At 37.0% G+C, this 15,332-nt stretch overlaps 2 protein-coding genes across 7 annotated transcripts in view; one reads left to right on the top strand and one right to left on the bottom strand.

The window, feature by feature from the left end:
* Nucleotides 1-146: 146 nt before the first annotated feature.
* ddx59 (DEAD (Asp-Glu-Ala-Asp) box polypeptide 59) lies at nucleotides 147-5,688 on the bottom strand. Of its 2 annotated transcripts, none has more exons than XM_032571394.1 (8): nucleotides 5,602-5,688; nucleotides 4,519-5,342; nucleotides 3,902-4,096; nucleotides 3,715-3,804; nucleotides 2,928-3,179; nucleotides 1,441-1,593; nucleotides 1,076-1,204; nucleotides 147-900 (listed from the first exon to the last, which is right to left on the bottom strand). In XM_032571394.1, the coding sequence occupies exons 2-8, from the start codon at nucleotides 5,320-5,322 to the stop codon at nucleotides 640-642; spliced, it is 1,884 nt and encodes a 627-aa protein (XP_032427285.1). In that variant the 5' UTR covers nucleotides 5,323-5,342; nucleotides 5,602-5,688; the 3' UTR covers nucleotides 147-639. The 2 variants fall into 2 exon arrangements, with proteins under 2 accessions (XP_032427285.1, XP_032427286.1); XM_032571395.1 differs by having other exon boundaries at nucleotides 3,902-4,084.
* Nucleotides 5,689-7,524: 1,836 nt separating this feature from the next.
* The window catches only part of camsap2a (calmodulin regulated spectrin-associated protein family, member 2a), a 42,920-nt gene continuing 35,112 nt past the window's right edge, over nucleotides 7,525-15,332 (top strand). For 2 of the 5 annotated variants that reach the window (XM_032571393.1, XM_032571391.1), the window contains exons 1-2: nucleotides 7,529-8,180; nucleotides 11,921-12,180. In XM_032571393.1, the coding sequence (XP_032427284.1) occupies nucleotides 8,042-8,180; nucleotides 11,921-12,180 (399 nt within the window). In that variant the 5' untranslated portion in view covers nucleotides 7,529-8,041. Of the gene's footprint in view, nucleotides 8,181-11,920; nucleotides 12,181-15,332 lie in introns of all 5 variants that reach the window. The other 3 variants (XM_032571390.1, XM_032571392.1, XM_032571389.1) reach the window with 3 other exon arrangements.

Genomic DNA, 15,332 nt, shown 5'->3' with positions numbered 1-15,332 from the left:
CATACTTTTGCCAAGTATCCCAACTGACCGATTCTATTCTTGTAGCCCTTGTGATATCATTGACAAAATATGCACACAGCAGTTATTTTATTTGTAGAGCAATTTTTAGAAATGCCTTTTGTGAAATTCTGTGCAGAAAGCCAATCTAATTACTCAGCAGTGTTTTTATTGTCAGTGTACATTTTTAAAAACACACTACTGAAAGGTATCTTAAAAAAAAAAACACGCTATTTGTCTCAAAAAGAAACTAATTAGTCAAACTTTATTTGTTGAAATAATTTTACAAAAAGATAGAGGGGAGTAATTTGCTCACCACAGCTTCACCACAGCCACCTGAGTATTTTTGGGGTCAAACAGCCCATAATCTTATGATAGAAGAATTTCAAAGATAAACACACAACTATTAAAATCAAAATTTTTATCAAGTGGAAACTAATTGTATGAAATGCAAAGAAAATGAGAACATTTTCATTTTATAACTTTAGTAGCTGTAGCTCCCTTCTTACAATATTTACAAAAAGGGATAGTCAAACTATAAAAAATACATGTTTATTTGTAATTACGGTAACCAAAACACAAACTTAACATTTAATATCTTTATAATAAACAGAAAGCCCCAGTACAGGTTTGACCAATCAGTTACTTCTTGCGACGGTCATGTTTCTTTATGATGTCCAAGAGGTTGTTTTTAGTAACCAGTGTGTCATCATGTTGCATCTTGTTCTTCTGACTTTCCCTCTTCTGTTGTTCAAAGAGGTATGGTGAGTTTAGGAGCTGAGGAGGCAGGATGGACCCAGTGGGTTTGACCCTGTTCACCACCTCCAGGAAAAGCCGTTTGTTGTTGTTGTTCAGGAAGGTGATAGCTGTTCCCCTGTGCCCCAGCCTTCCCGCCCTCCCCACCTGGTGAGGAAACATTAAAGATGAATTAGGAGACATATTCTGTTTTCCATTTATATTAAAAAAGTAAAAAAAATAATAAGAATTAACAACATAATTAGATACTTTTTAAAACTTTAATGTTCTAGTTATAACCTAGACAGCCATTTTGAGTGAAATATGAGATTAGTTCACTAACCTGATGCACGTACTCATCCATTGTGTTTGGCATGTCAAAGTTAACCACTAATCTCACATTGACAAGGTCTAGTCCTCTGCCCAGCACACCTGTACTGATTACCACTTCAAAGTCTCCATCCAGAAGACCCTAAAAAAACAGAACACATTTTACACAACAGAAACTTGACAGACTGTATGAGCTTTACTGGGTCTAAAAATACTACAATGAATTTTACTAGATTAAAATGTAGAATAATGGAACATTGTTAGGTTTGTGGTTGAGTAACTACAATTATCAACTCAAGAACATCAATCTTTTTCAGTAAACACTTGGAGCTCTTTTATTTTTCCATGTATCAATATTCTGCATGCCATGAATCTCACCTTAAGGATGCGGTTGCGCTCCCTCTGGTTTTTGTCAGAGTGAATTGCTACAGTAGTTAGGCCCGTCACCTTGGCAACTGCCTCACACAGGAGATCGGCACCCAGTTTACAGTCGACAAACACCACGACTGGAGGCAGGAACAGTTTGTTATCCTAGAAGGATGGAAACTGTATTTATTACAACCATAAAGTTACTGAACTAACAGTATGTATGGCTACAGTGACCTCGGCCATATCCAGTAAATTAGATTATATGCTCCAATGAGGCTCATTTATCAAATTAAAGGTACCTTTTGAAGAGAACATCCATTAAGCAGGTATTAAACATATTTTTCAATAAGCCCACTGTATTATAAGTGTTTTTCTTAAAGGTCTGATATGTTTTCATCTTAAATATTATGTTTCCATTACCAGTAAGCAGAAAAAACAGAAATAAAAGACTGAAGATGTCTATCATTAATCTATGTTCCATTTAGTGAATTTAGCTACTAAAATAAATAAACTTTTCAATAATATTTTAATTTATTTAATATGACTGGGGTTTTTTTTAGCCATTTTATAGGCTGATAGTAAAAAAACCTGCAGAGTCCAAATACAAATCCTCAATCATATGTTTGAGCTGGATTTGCTGCCATTTGAAAATACTTAGCAGCAAATATAACAAGCCAGGAGAAACTTTAAAAAGCATTAATAAGTGCTCTAAAGTTTTTGCAAACATAATAATAGTAATAATAATAAGTAATGAGTTGAAAACCACATTTATTGAAATACAAAAATAAACACTGTATAATGAATGTATATAATATCAATTTCCTTTATTAATAGAATTTTTGAAACAAATGAACTTTTCAGCCACATTTCAATATATGTTTGGAGTAACTGATTTTCCCTTTTTAAAATCATATTGGCACCATAGTTTTGTATTTCTCATACACTTACCTCTCTCTTTACAGAGTTATTTTCCACTTAGTACTGAAATAGTTCTATAATCCTTCTAAAAGTGAGGTTATTCTCAGGTAAACTATGGCTTAACAGGTTTTCCCTGGATCAAATAGAGCAGACCTCCTCCTCCTTTCTTTGGATAAATGTTGTGGGCCATTACTTGGATTCCTGGACTAAGGCCATGGCTCCAAGACTGTGGTAATTGCAGTATAAACATGATGTTAAGGGAGACTGGTTGTTGGAGTTTAAGGAATTCCTACATACAGTTGCCAACAAAAAAAATAAGCTGGTACCCGTACTTGGCAGGACTGGGAGATAAGTACAAAGACTAAAATATGGGTGTGATTAGCAAAACAAATGTCAAATCTCCAACTACAGAACTTCTTGTGCTACTTTCTAAACAAGTTGGATTTGTTCTTTGTAGTACACCAAGATCTTACACAATGGTTACAGTGACACTCCATCCAAAATCCCTCCTTTTACCCTAAAACTTAAGCAATTTTTGCCTTTAACTTTTACAAATAAAACTAAAAAATATAACTTACATTTAGAATTTCAAACAGCTTCTTCTTCTTAGAGGGTTCCTCCACCCAAAGTAGGATCTGCCTGACGTTAGCACACGGTTGGTTCTTCTCACCGATAGCAATGCGTACAGGGTCATGGACCAAGCGAGCAGCCAACTCCTCCGTCCCTGCTGGGATAGTGGCCGAAGCCAGTAGAGTCTGGTGTTCCTTTGTAACATGCTCCAGAACCTCCAGAACTTGTTGCTGGAAGCCCATCTTCAGCATGGTGTCAACCTAAAGGATACACCACAGGAGTTATGTTGTGAAAGAATTTTCAGGATATAAATACAAAAGATTAGCGAATCTTTGTTAAGATTAGCGAATCTTTGTTAAGATTAGCGAATACTTAGGTATTCGAAGAGCTACATATCTTCGAATACCTTTTCACCACTATTATTGACTTGTCTCTGAAACTGCAAACATTAATCAAGAGGATTTTTTCAGAAGTGCCAGGCTAAGAAGACTCCTTTTTAAAGGGCCTATGATAATTTATCCTTTTTAAACTGTTGTACATTGCTACAGCCTGAATTTTCTTGGTATTTTATCAGGATTTTAAATGATAGACCAATACAAAGTAGAAAAATAACACCTGGTCTTTCTGGCCTACGTAGAGATCACTATACAGGTTTACTCCAGAAAACCTGCTTGGACTGGTTGCAGGGGCACTAGAGCAGTCCACCATGTTTTTGTGTTGTAAAAATGACAAAAGGGAAAAAGTTCAATGGGTATGAAAAGATATTTACAAGGCATTATAATAAAGTTGCCATACCTCATCAACCACCAAAATCTTTACTTTGTCAAGTTTTAGTGCTTTTTGCTTCAGGATTTCAATGAGCCTCCCAGGCGTAGCAATAACAATCTAGTGGAGATAAAGAGAAACCAACATGATGATGGGGAAAAATGCTACAAAATTTCACAAACAATGCTTTGATTGGACAGAAAAACAGGGACTTTACTTTGATGCTGCTCTTGAGGCGGTGCAGCTGCGGGGGAAGAGGCATGCCTCCCACAAGCAGTGCTGTTCTCATGTTAGGGATGCCCATCACCAGCTCCTTGGCCTGTCTCTCTATCTGTATGGCCAGCTCTCTGGTGGGGGTCAGGATCAGACCCAATGGGCTGCCTATGCCATGAGCTGCTTCCTGAAAGTAACACTGAAAAAGAATGACTCAGTTTCTGACATCTTTCTGTAAAGGAGGTTAACTAAAAGAAAGTTGCGCCATTAGATGGAGTATGTCCAAATTATTTCTAGGGGGTTAGCATCTCATTAGAGGGTGGCTAATGGAAAACCCTTCTACATAATCATATTTTAAATGAAATATGTAACCCAGAGTAAACAGACACAAATCTTCTAAATCATATATATATATAGCTCCCTACAAGCTTTCTTGTAGTCCCGATTTACAAAATCCAGCACACATCTATTTCACCTGAATGGCATGTTCTCTTGTCTTTGCTGTTTTGAGGATGGGCTCAGATGGGGTCATATGTTAACATGTTAATGTTATCATTAAGTAACATTAAATTAGATTACTTAATGTTAAAGAGTCGAGTAATGCTGGTTAGATCACCGTACCTCTAGTGCTCTCACAACCACAGGCAGCAGGAAAGCTATGGTCTTCCCTGATCCTGTGTCAGCGCTGGCTATCACATCCCTCCCTGTGAGTCCAACAGGCACCATCTGCATCTGGACCGGCGTTGGGGCCTCATAACCAGCTTTTTTCAAGTTGCCACTTAACAGGGATGGAAAACCACAGTGTTCAAACTCAACAATAGGTCTTCGGACATCTTTTCCCTCGGTTTTAATGCCAAGCTCCAATCTAATTCGCTCAACCTGTTCATCTGTGAGGCCTGAGATGAACGGATCTTCCCTGTAGGAATAGCCTGCTTCACTTGTACCCAGATTTACGGCTGGATGGTGAGGCTGAGAAGTCCTTCCATCTGTGTTTTTATCCTTAACGTTAAAGGCATAATCTCCAGCCCTAATTCCCATTTGCAGTAAATGATTGGCTTTGCATTCAAGGCTGCAAACATCATTATCAGTAGCATCACATATGTACTCCCCATAACGTCCGCACATGACACAGACAGGCTCTCCTGGCACAGGCCATCTCTGGCTCTTTTTGAAAGATTTCACTGGTTCCTCTTCTTCTGCGTCATCTGAGGAGGACTGAGCTCCAGATTCGCATTTTGGGGCCTCTGTCAAATGTTCACTTTTGTCAGTCTGTGTTTTTAAGTCTTCCCACGCCTCATCTTTCTGCGTGGATGCCTGCAAGTTTCTTTGGTCACAATCCTCTTGATCAGTCTTGCTTTTCTTATTTAAACAGTGGCCTGGTTCCTGAACAGGTCTCTTTACTTTCAGTGCTCTTGGCATAAACATTGAAGCGGTGGAAACAGGGCCTACCATGTAGAAAGGTGAAGAAGAAAAAAATTACATTAAACACAAATAATAAAAGATGAATAAATTATAAAAGATAGCGCCTCGAATGGCTGCTGTGACTTTAAAGTCTTGTAAAGCCACACTCACGTTGTGAGCAAGGCACAAGCGTTTGTACGTTTTGTGTTATATATCTAGTGGTATTTTTTCACCAATTACAATTCACAAATGTAAGAAAAATAACATAGCTTTCTCTTTAGTACACGGTGATAGCAAGAATACCTTCACGAGTCTCGTCAAATCTTCCAAAACAACCACAGAGCGCACAGTGATGACGTAATTACGCACTGCAATGTGGGTAAGGTAGTTCTTCATTTGTTTTAAAAAAAATAACTAGAATACTACAAAGTAAAAGGAATAAGTTAAAGTGCATAAACGATTGCATATTTCATTTTGTGGTCAACACATGAAATATAACAATAATGCAGCTGAATCTTAATGATTTAATTATAATTTATTTATAAATGTTGTTTTCATACACAGTGTAACAAAACAGAGCATTTTTCACAGATGAATAGCGGTAAATATATCCAGCAATAAAACAAACACAACAAAGCTGTTTTGTGTGCAAGTACTGGTAAGACAAATGTAGCAATGTTCCTCTGTATCTCAAAAAAAGTGCAGCTCAGCTTATTAGGTCATAGGATAAAATGTTGGATCAATAAAACTCAAGATTAAGGTAAATATGTGTTTCCTTTAAGATGGGTCCCTTGTCTGAAACAATCTACCTGTAGGTATTTGAGATCTAAATATATGAAATCTGATTTTCTTTGCAAATACACCTCTGAGAACTGAAAATATGCTCAGGTGATGGCAAAAGGTGAAGAATGATATATGTTATAATAATATATAAAGTCACACAGACAAAAAAAAAACCTGTTGAAAAAACTTGCTGTTGCACTATAGTTTAGATGTACAGTAGGTGTCACACGTGCTGCATTGTTTTTGTTGTGCTAACTGACAGGAATGGGACTTTAACATGCACTGATAAAGCCAAATAAACATACCATACAAATATTAAATCTAATCAAGCACATTTTTTTTCAATAAATCAATTAGATTTATACAGCAGTTAAAAAGATTAGACTAAGGCTAAATAAAAAATAAAACAAAATAAAAAAAGCAATAAAGCATTCATTACACAACATACGGTTGAAACAGAAGTTTACATCCATCAAATAAAAAAAAAACACACATTTTTTTCTCACTGTCTGAAGTTAAATTAGACCAAATGTCTCAGTTTATCCTTGATATTGACCACATGTGTGTAAAGTTGTTTTTTTTTAAAAAAAAATTCATAAAAAATATTTTTGCAAACTTTTCTGGCATTTAACATATAGGAATTATTTTTGATAATTCTAACTAACCTAAAGCAAAAAACTGTGGTCTGATTTAACTTCAGACAGTGAGGGGAAAAAATGAGTAGCCTATGCGTCTTTTATCAGTGGTTGCAGATGTCTTGTTTTAACTGTAACTGTTCTTCACTGTGTAAGAACACAGTGAAGAACTGTGCAGAGGACCTTTGTCAACATTTTGTTTTGTTTTATATGGTAGCTTGCATATCAAAAAATAAATATGAGGATGGATGAGGATAAGCTTCAGACATATTTGATGTGGATAATGTGTACAAACTGTGCTGTGCTGTGGTGTTTTTGTAATATTTTAAAAATGCTATAAATTTAATTATTTAAACATATAACAGAAAAAAGGCACCTAAAACTAAGAAAAGCTAAAAATGGTCGCGATAGTTATGAAGAAAGTAAAAACACTTGAAAAGATTGTTATGGGACGTTCACTGTTCTGTATCTTAATAGTGGGATAAAGTATCTAGATATTTTATATATCAATATAGCATGCATAATACAAAACTAACATGTTGACTGTTACAAATAATCTTAAAATGTCTGATGTAATGAACGCGTTGAGTATGCTGCTGTGGTGCGTTCAGGACGTAAAAATAGAGAAGAAAACTAATTTAATCAAACCATGATTGTTGACCTCCAGAAGAAAGCTCTAATAATAATATTAATTTATAATTAAATAATTAATAATTAATTATTAATAATCTGCTGAAACCATGTCCGCAAATTGACGCAATACCTCATAAAGCTGTGAGGAACTCTAAGAAGTTGTGTTATCCGACTAAACTAGAAGGCACCACGTGCGCATGCGAACTACCCAACAAAGGTGCGGGACTGGAGAACCTCGAAGCGGTGCGACAGGACAACGGCAGAGGATAGGCTGAATGAAAACGCAAAGACAGAATAGCCAGGTTATAATTACAATGTTTTGTAGATACGTAAGAAAGAAGCTGTGTGCTTCACCACCAAAATAACGGAAACGTTGCTGTTCTCTCTAGAGTCAAAGAACAGTTTTTTTTCCCCCCCTGAAAACCTCGAAAACCTGTCCGACGGAGTCCATTTCAGCTGGTCCCACTGAGAGAATGGATGGAAAACCCCAGGACTAGAGACCCGTTCTGTCAGCAAGAGCGAGAAGGACAAAAGCACGACCATCTGTGCGTTTTATGACTGAAAGAGGCTGCCAATAAGCAGTGAGGACTGATTTCACCTCTCCAGGTTACAGCCGCCTATTGTTTTTTTCCCATACATTCCGGTGGTGGGATGCTCCCTTAGGGTTGACTGCATACAGCATCAGCGGAAATATGGGTGAAGTTCAGGACGTCAGGGATGCGAAGAAGAGCTTCGTCGCTCCGGCGATAAAGTCCTTCGAGCATTATGACTTTTCCCGAGCCAAAATCTGTTGCAGCCTCAGATGGCTGGTGGCTAAGGCATATGGAACAGGTAGGGAAATATTGTCAATTTTCTTTATTTTCTGTTAATTATAATTTTAAATAAGAAATTTAAATTTAATATTTCACACAGTTTATTCAATTCTTTGTTTATCTGTTTTATTATTCAATCATTTCATCAACACTGCACACAAAGATATCTGGCAGTATCAGTAGGCCTATAGACACCCCAAAAATTTCTTTTAAAAAGTAGCTTCTTTCCTTTTATTTAAACTGTTATGTTTTCATTAACCCTCTTTCATAAGCAGTATTCTACAGTTTTATCACCTTTGGCCATCTTATATTCTGTAATGAACATTAAAAAAAATTGTTTTATAGGTGTTGCACTGTCTTAAAATAAGCAACTCTTAGCGTTCTGCATCCAAGTTAAAAACAAATCTAAAGACAAACATCACATTTTGAAGAAAACATAATTTTCCAGCAGTATCTGCATGGAACATTGTGGAGCTGATTTATGTAAGGCAACCATGTCATTATTGTTCCATACTGTGATGGTCGATTTCAGTTAAGCCATCGCTCATTTTTTATACCATGAACAGGATGTTCCCAACAATCACCTCAAACTCTACTATCTGGGTCACCAAGATCTAGATCCGCTGTGGGAATAAAGACCAGGGAAAGTCCATCTAGTTGGCCAAATGTAATGTTGTCATGCAGAGGTTGAATGCATGCTGTAAAAAAGTCTACCCAATCCTGATGTCAAGCAGTTTGTTGCAATCTCAATGTTGGACTTGTTGTTATTGGAATGATGATTGCAATACAATATATTCCAGAGCTCCAGACAACAGACAAAGTCTCTTTGGCAGTAATGATTACAGAGAACTTCATATTGTCCAGAAGTGTTTTCTTTTTAATGAGAAAGCTTTGTTTGAGTGGTGGGCATTCAGGTTTGTTCCATAATGATGATTTGCAAACGTATCTCTGACAACACAGATGAAAGTAAATGGTGAGTCAGTATCTGTGTTTAACTCTATGCTTAAGTGGATCTAATGGTTAACAACTAATAGAATCATCTGGTCCAGTATGATATGTATTTTTCCAGACCTGGATTAAAATAAAAAAAAACTAGTAAAAAAACTTTTTTGCTTGCACACTTTACTTCCTGTCCCATTGTCTAAAAGTTTTATCCATTGATTTTTCTCTCTGTTGTCTGTTTATCCATCCATCAAGCCAGTCAGCTGTCCATAAATGTACCTCCCTGTACATTTGTCCATTTTGGTCCGCTTATGCTCCATTCCATCTATCTTTGTCCTTCCATTTGTTTGTTCTTTTCCCCATCAATTTGTCCATCAATCAACCTACCTGCTTGTCGGCCTGCCTGTCAATCCATCCATTAATCCATCTGTCCCCCCCTTTCAGCAATATATTTGTGAGTTAATTCATCCACATATTCTTTGCTTCATCCAACCAGCGGTTTATTTATACTCCTCTGTCTTTTTGCAAGTCTTAAGTTTTAAAACTTTGTTTTCACATTGACATTTGATAGCACTGTTGCCTGACGTCAAGAAGGTACTGGGTTTGAATTTCTGCGTGGAGTTCTCTCTGGGTACTCCCTCAGAGAGAGAAATTATATTTATGAAAGCTTATTTGATATCTCTGTGTTGCACTTAGGAGGTAGCATGTGCAATTCTTTGCCTTGTTTGTGTGTCTGTGGTGCCTGAGGTAGACAGGAAGCCTGTCCAAGACTGAAAACTCTGAAACTCTGGGACTTGAAACGTATGACACTTTGACATAAAAGTAAGAAGAAACCTTGCATTGGGCACTATTTTGACGTTTAGCCCATCTGCTCTGGTGCATTCAGCGAAGCTTTGGTGTGTTAGGGCTCATCCACTCCCGCTGCTGTTTTGTAACAAGCAGGCAAACATGAGATCCCTTGCAGACCTTCTGTGTATTTTCAATCAGGACTGAATGAAATGGGTTGATTCCAAAAATATAGCCTTCCTTAGGGGGCGGGAGGGAGGCAGGGAAATAAAAGACAGTGAGCGGGCTCGTAGCCAGATCCCTGCCTATGCTGTACCGAATGTTCACATTCATCTAATCTAACTCATTGCTGTAATGCAGGAGCACATCAGGAATATGCAAGTGTGCACAAGATACAAACAACACAGTGGATCGTCTCACAGAAAGCTGCAACACATCATATAGTGATCTCATTTTTAATGCACCAATTCATCTGATGTGATTTATTAGAATACTGCAGACTCACAGATCTATTGTGGCATGAATACTTTATTTCCAGTGGTAAGCGACAGGGTTTCTATGAAGATTTATTGAATATGATTAAATAAAACTTCTTAGAAAATATTAATATTTTATGCTTTATTCCATTTTATCCATTAATCTTTCCAAAAATACATTTATTTATCATTCCTTCCTTTCTTCTTTCTTTTCTTCTTCCTTTCCTTCCTTGTTTTGACTAATCACTGAAGAAATATCTCCATAAATTTATAGTCAACTTTCCAAACTAAAAATTTACTTAAAAGGTCTACAAACTGGAAAAGTCTGTAACATGACACAAAAACATGTTGAAAGTTGGAAACAGAGGGTTTGTAAATATAAATAAAGATATAGATTATCTTATGTATGTAAATACTAAAATATAAAAGTACTTAAAATATGGGGATGAATAACAACCATAGGACAGTTCCTTGAGGAACAAATGTAAATATCTGTCCATACAGTGAAAAATTAAAGATTAGAAACTAAAGTTACATTTCTTTTTTTCCTTTCTTTTCTTTTTTTTAATAGATTGTGATAATATTTTTAAGGTGGATAAAGTCAGTACCTGAATAAGCTCTGGTGTCTGCATCCCTGATTCATAATCTCACAGAGTTAATCTTTAAATGACCTTGTATTTGACTGTCAGGCAGGTGACTGATAGATTTTTGTCTGTGTTTGTCAGAGCCATGTAGTACAGAACATAACATCAGTTCTAAATGCTAAATGCATGCTGTGTTTCTGTTTAGTTCATGCTACTTTCTCAGTGATAACTTGAGTTTATTATTACAGCACTCAAATGCTTCAGTCCAAAAGGCTAACTTGATGAAGTGAAGTCAGTCAGGGTGGGTTGAATAAAATTAGTATTTTTTTGCACAATTAGTGAAATACTAGTTTATTTTGGTAAATACTTTGTCATTGACTTCTCTGAGGCGATGAACAGTCAGCCGAACACTCACATGCAGCCAGACCCTTTTGAAGATACAGGCAGTGTGGAGGGTTTTCCCAGAGAACTGAAAGCATCACAGATAAAGACGAGATGAATCGATCGGATTCCACTCCTCCTGCAGTTTCTATAGCAACACTAAGGTCTATCCGTACACATCCAGGTCAAGAGATAATAAAAACACGCACAGCAAAGAAGTAGTATCAGAAGGGAAGAGATAGATTCAATGACTAATGTTTTAAATTAGTCAGAATTTGTGCATTATGTTTTATTTATTTATTTTTCTTTCCTGAGTTTTGCTTTTGTGTTTCTTCTTTAATTTGTGAAACTAAGACTAAAAGTGAATAATTTTTTTTGTCTGATGTTTGTTCCATTTTTGCTTCAGATTTTAATTTTACTTAAAACTGGATTTTGAAAAGGATGATTTTAACATTCTAACAACCAATCACGGAGAAGTCATAGCTCTGTGGTTATCCCATTACCAGATAGGTGCCGTGCTAAACCTGTTGAGCGATTTATGAAACCTTTTAGTTATAAATTAATCCTTTTTCTATCCCACTATTGAACAGACAGCATCCCTGCAGAACTAAAGGACCCCTTCTACACTGACCAGTATGAACAGGAGCACCTGAAGCCCCCTGTGACCAGCCTACTGCTGTCTGCTGACCTGTACTGCAGGGCCGGCAGCCTCATCCTGAAGAGCGATGCTGCCAAGCCTCTGCTGGGTCACGATGCCGTCATCCAGGCGCTGGCTCAGCGCGGTCTCTACGTCACTGACCAGGACAGACTGGTTACTGAGAGGGACCTACGAAAGAGGCCTCTACAAATGGTGAGATACTTTGCTTATTGTTTTTTTTTTTTTGTAGGCATCAGGATTTAGACTCAAAATCTGATGCCTTGTGTGGAGGGAAACTGACCAGCTTTCTCTCACCAACAGAGGGCTGTTTTGTGCACAAGTCCTTTTTCTCAGTCTATATGTCTTACAAGCATTATACTAAGGAAAGACAGAAATTGGACGAGCAGGCATTTTAGCTAAAACAAGACAAAACAATTACTATTTTATTTTTTTAGTGTTTTTTTTTTTTTTGATTGTTTTATCAGAATGTAAAATGCATGAAGCACTTTTGAAACAACATGTCTTAAATGTTTGGATAACTTAAAATATCTGTAACAGTCCTCATGGGCCGGTATCCTGCATGCTTTTGTTTTTTCCCTGGTTCAACACAATTGAATCAAATGATGGATCATTAGCAGAGCTCTGCAGAACCTAAACATGCTGAGCAGGTAGGTGACCCATGTGAATCAGCCGTGTTGATGCAGAGACACATCTAAAACTGGCAGGACACCGACCCTCGAGGACTGGAGCTGGACACCCACATTCTACAATAACTAACATTACAACCTGAGGAAAATGCAAAACAACACTGAACATGTGGTTATTTCAACAAAGATTTGAACCAAAGGTTCAACAGAACTCTCTGACTTCAACTTCTGCACTTTGTTGTTTCAGTGTTTATTTCCAATACATTTAGGATGTATTCTCCCATAATTTTTAACTAATTTGTCAGCGTTTGAAATGAGATGGCTTTAAAGGCTTCCTGCTGAGTTCGAATGAGGTTTCCTCATTATTTTGGAGCAAAATCTCAGTTGGATGCAGTGCTGGTTCAGTGAATAGCAATTGAGATGCGATTAACGCACAGTGTGCCTGCAGTCTGTTTGTAGACCCTCGCTGCTTTTATTTCTCCTCTATGCTAGTTCAGAAGTTATTTAAGTTTTACGTCAGGGTTTACATTCCAGATTTCTAGAGAAGAAGACAAGCAGTTAGTATTTGTATATGTATATGTAATTATAGTATATGTATAATTTCATACTAAAATGGAAAAGTGCATATTATACGTGTGTGTCCATCTGTTAATCTTTGGGGGTGGGGGTGTCTGGGTACTGAATTACCCATCCCCTATTACTTCAAAGAGTCTTCCAGTTGAAATTTGTGACCCTTTGTGAGCTGTAAGTGGGGTTCACACCAGAAACAAGCCCAGCATGGATCCTGACTGACTGGTTAGCAGGGAATAATGTAAAGTGTTTATGTGTGACAGGGTTCCTAGTGAATGTGAAAAGGAGCTGATAGATGAGTGGGAAATGCCAAACAAGTTCTGTCTTTTGTTCTTTTTCAACTTCCTCTTATTCCCCCATCACCTCCCATATCCCTTCACACCGCTGCATGATGGTTGTTTACCTTTTTCAGATTGGCTCATCAATTATTTACAGCCCGTCAAAATCTGACAGGACTGCACTTCCTCTGCTCCATTGAGATTACGCTTATCGAAGACCAGAAACAGGAAAAAGATTTCTCTTTTAGAAGATGTGGAGAAAACATCCATAACCTGTGACTTCTTTTGAGAGAACAGAACACTCAGCACCTACCTACAGTTAAAACTGCTGGAATAGATTCATTAAATTTTGCTTCATGGCACTTTTTACTAAGCATCCTTCCTAACACAGCAATTTGTGTCGAGGGGAATAATTTTAGGAATAAGCAAGTCTATGTGATGTCTAAAGCAGTTTCACTCAGTCGGTCAGAAGATGGAGATGCTGATAATGTCTGACTTGTGTCATAACACTGCATATTTTCTGACATTTTCACTGCGTTTCTAATTTGACTTTGCTTTGCAGTGGTATTTTCTCTGTCGCTCTCTTTTTTTGTCACTGTTCTGCCCACTCATCCTACTGTCTTCTGCCATGTGATGAATTTCCACACGTGAAGATGCAGAAATCGAATCGCAGATCCCACCCACTCAGTCGCCCACACTGATTCTGTATCCCATGCTCTATCTTCTCTACCTGATTGGCTTGTAGAGTGTAAAGGAAGGAAAAGCAGGGGTAGACTGACAGTCTGAAAGCATGTTTCTATCCTCATACATTGAAGCTTACAGAAAGCATCACTGGAAGAGAAATGTTCACTGTTTAGGTTGGAAAATTCCTTTGGCTTCAAAGGCTTTCTATGCAACTCTGATGAGCATCAAACATTAAGTCGCCTACATAGTTACCTCCATTTAATCTGAATACAATTACAGGTACATTTCTTTGCATGATGATAATGCTGCATCAGAGTGTTTTTAATATAGAATGTGTGCACTACTTCAGACTATTTATGAGTGACTTTAGAACCTAAAATATAGGAAATCTAGATAAATAAAATTTAGATTTTTGTCTTTTCATGCATGCCCGTTTATCTAATGTTTGTATCACTTTTTAACAAGATTCAGTTATATAAACTAGCTCTAGATTGCTCCTCAGATCACTGAAGCAGGTCAGAAACAGTGGCTACTATTTAATATAACAACAATCTGATCTGCACTGCAGCTCTCGTGGTTAATTGTTTTGCTCGAAGGCAGCTCTGCACCTCAATTATCACTGATCATAGACACCAATAGCCTTAGGAAATTAGCATCACAAAGGAGCAGGCTGTTAATTCACGCTACATGATACACACTGATGGAAATTATTCTACTTACTAGTGATATGATAAATTTGTGCATCACTTTGAGTCAATCAGTCACTTTAAATGCTTGTTTGCCAAAACTTCTAAATTCAATGCATACAGCTCAGAATTTTTGCAAGGAAGTAAATTCAACATCTGTAGCAATACACTGAGTGTCAGGGAGTGAGATTGCATTGAGATGGCATTTCTTCAAAAAAGCTGAACAGTTTAAATCATAACTTTCAAAATATATCAAGATGATTATATTGAGAGGAAGAGAGTGTAGAAATTATTGTTTTTTAAAAGAAAGGCATGTTATACAGTATTAGAAGTGTAAATTAGTTGGTGATGTTTTGCATTGGAGAGAATGGTACATTGTAGTGGGAAACAATTTATTCTCGATAAAAGACATGAGTTCTTACTGATAAGTGTAATCTGTAACTATGGAAAAAAAATTATGTTATAACTTTATTTACCAAAGTGGATGGAAATGGTGCATG

This window comes from Xiphophorus hellerii, chromosome 9, assembly GCF_003331165.1.
Source record: "Xiphophorus hellerii strain 12219 chromosome 9, Xiphophorus_hellerii-4.1, whole genome shotgun sequence".
NCBI classification, from domain to species: Eukaryota; Metazoa; Chordata; class Actinopteri; order Cyprinodontiformes; family Poeciliidae; genus Xiphophorus; species Xiphophorus hellerii.
The sequence above is the reverse complement of the archived record's forward strand: the minus strand, read 5'-3'. Positions and strand labels throughout refer to the sequence as shown.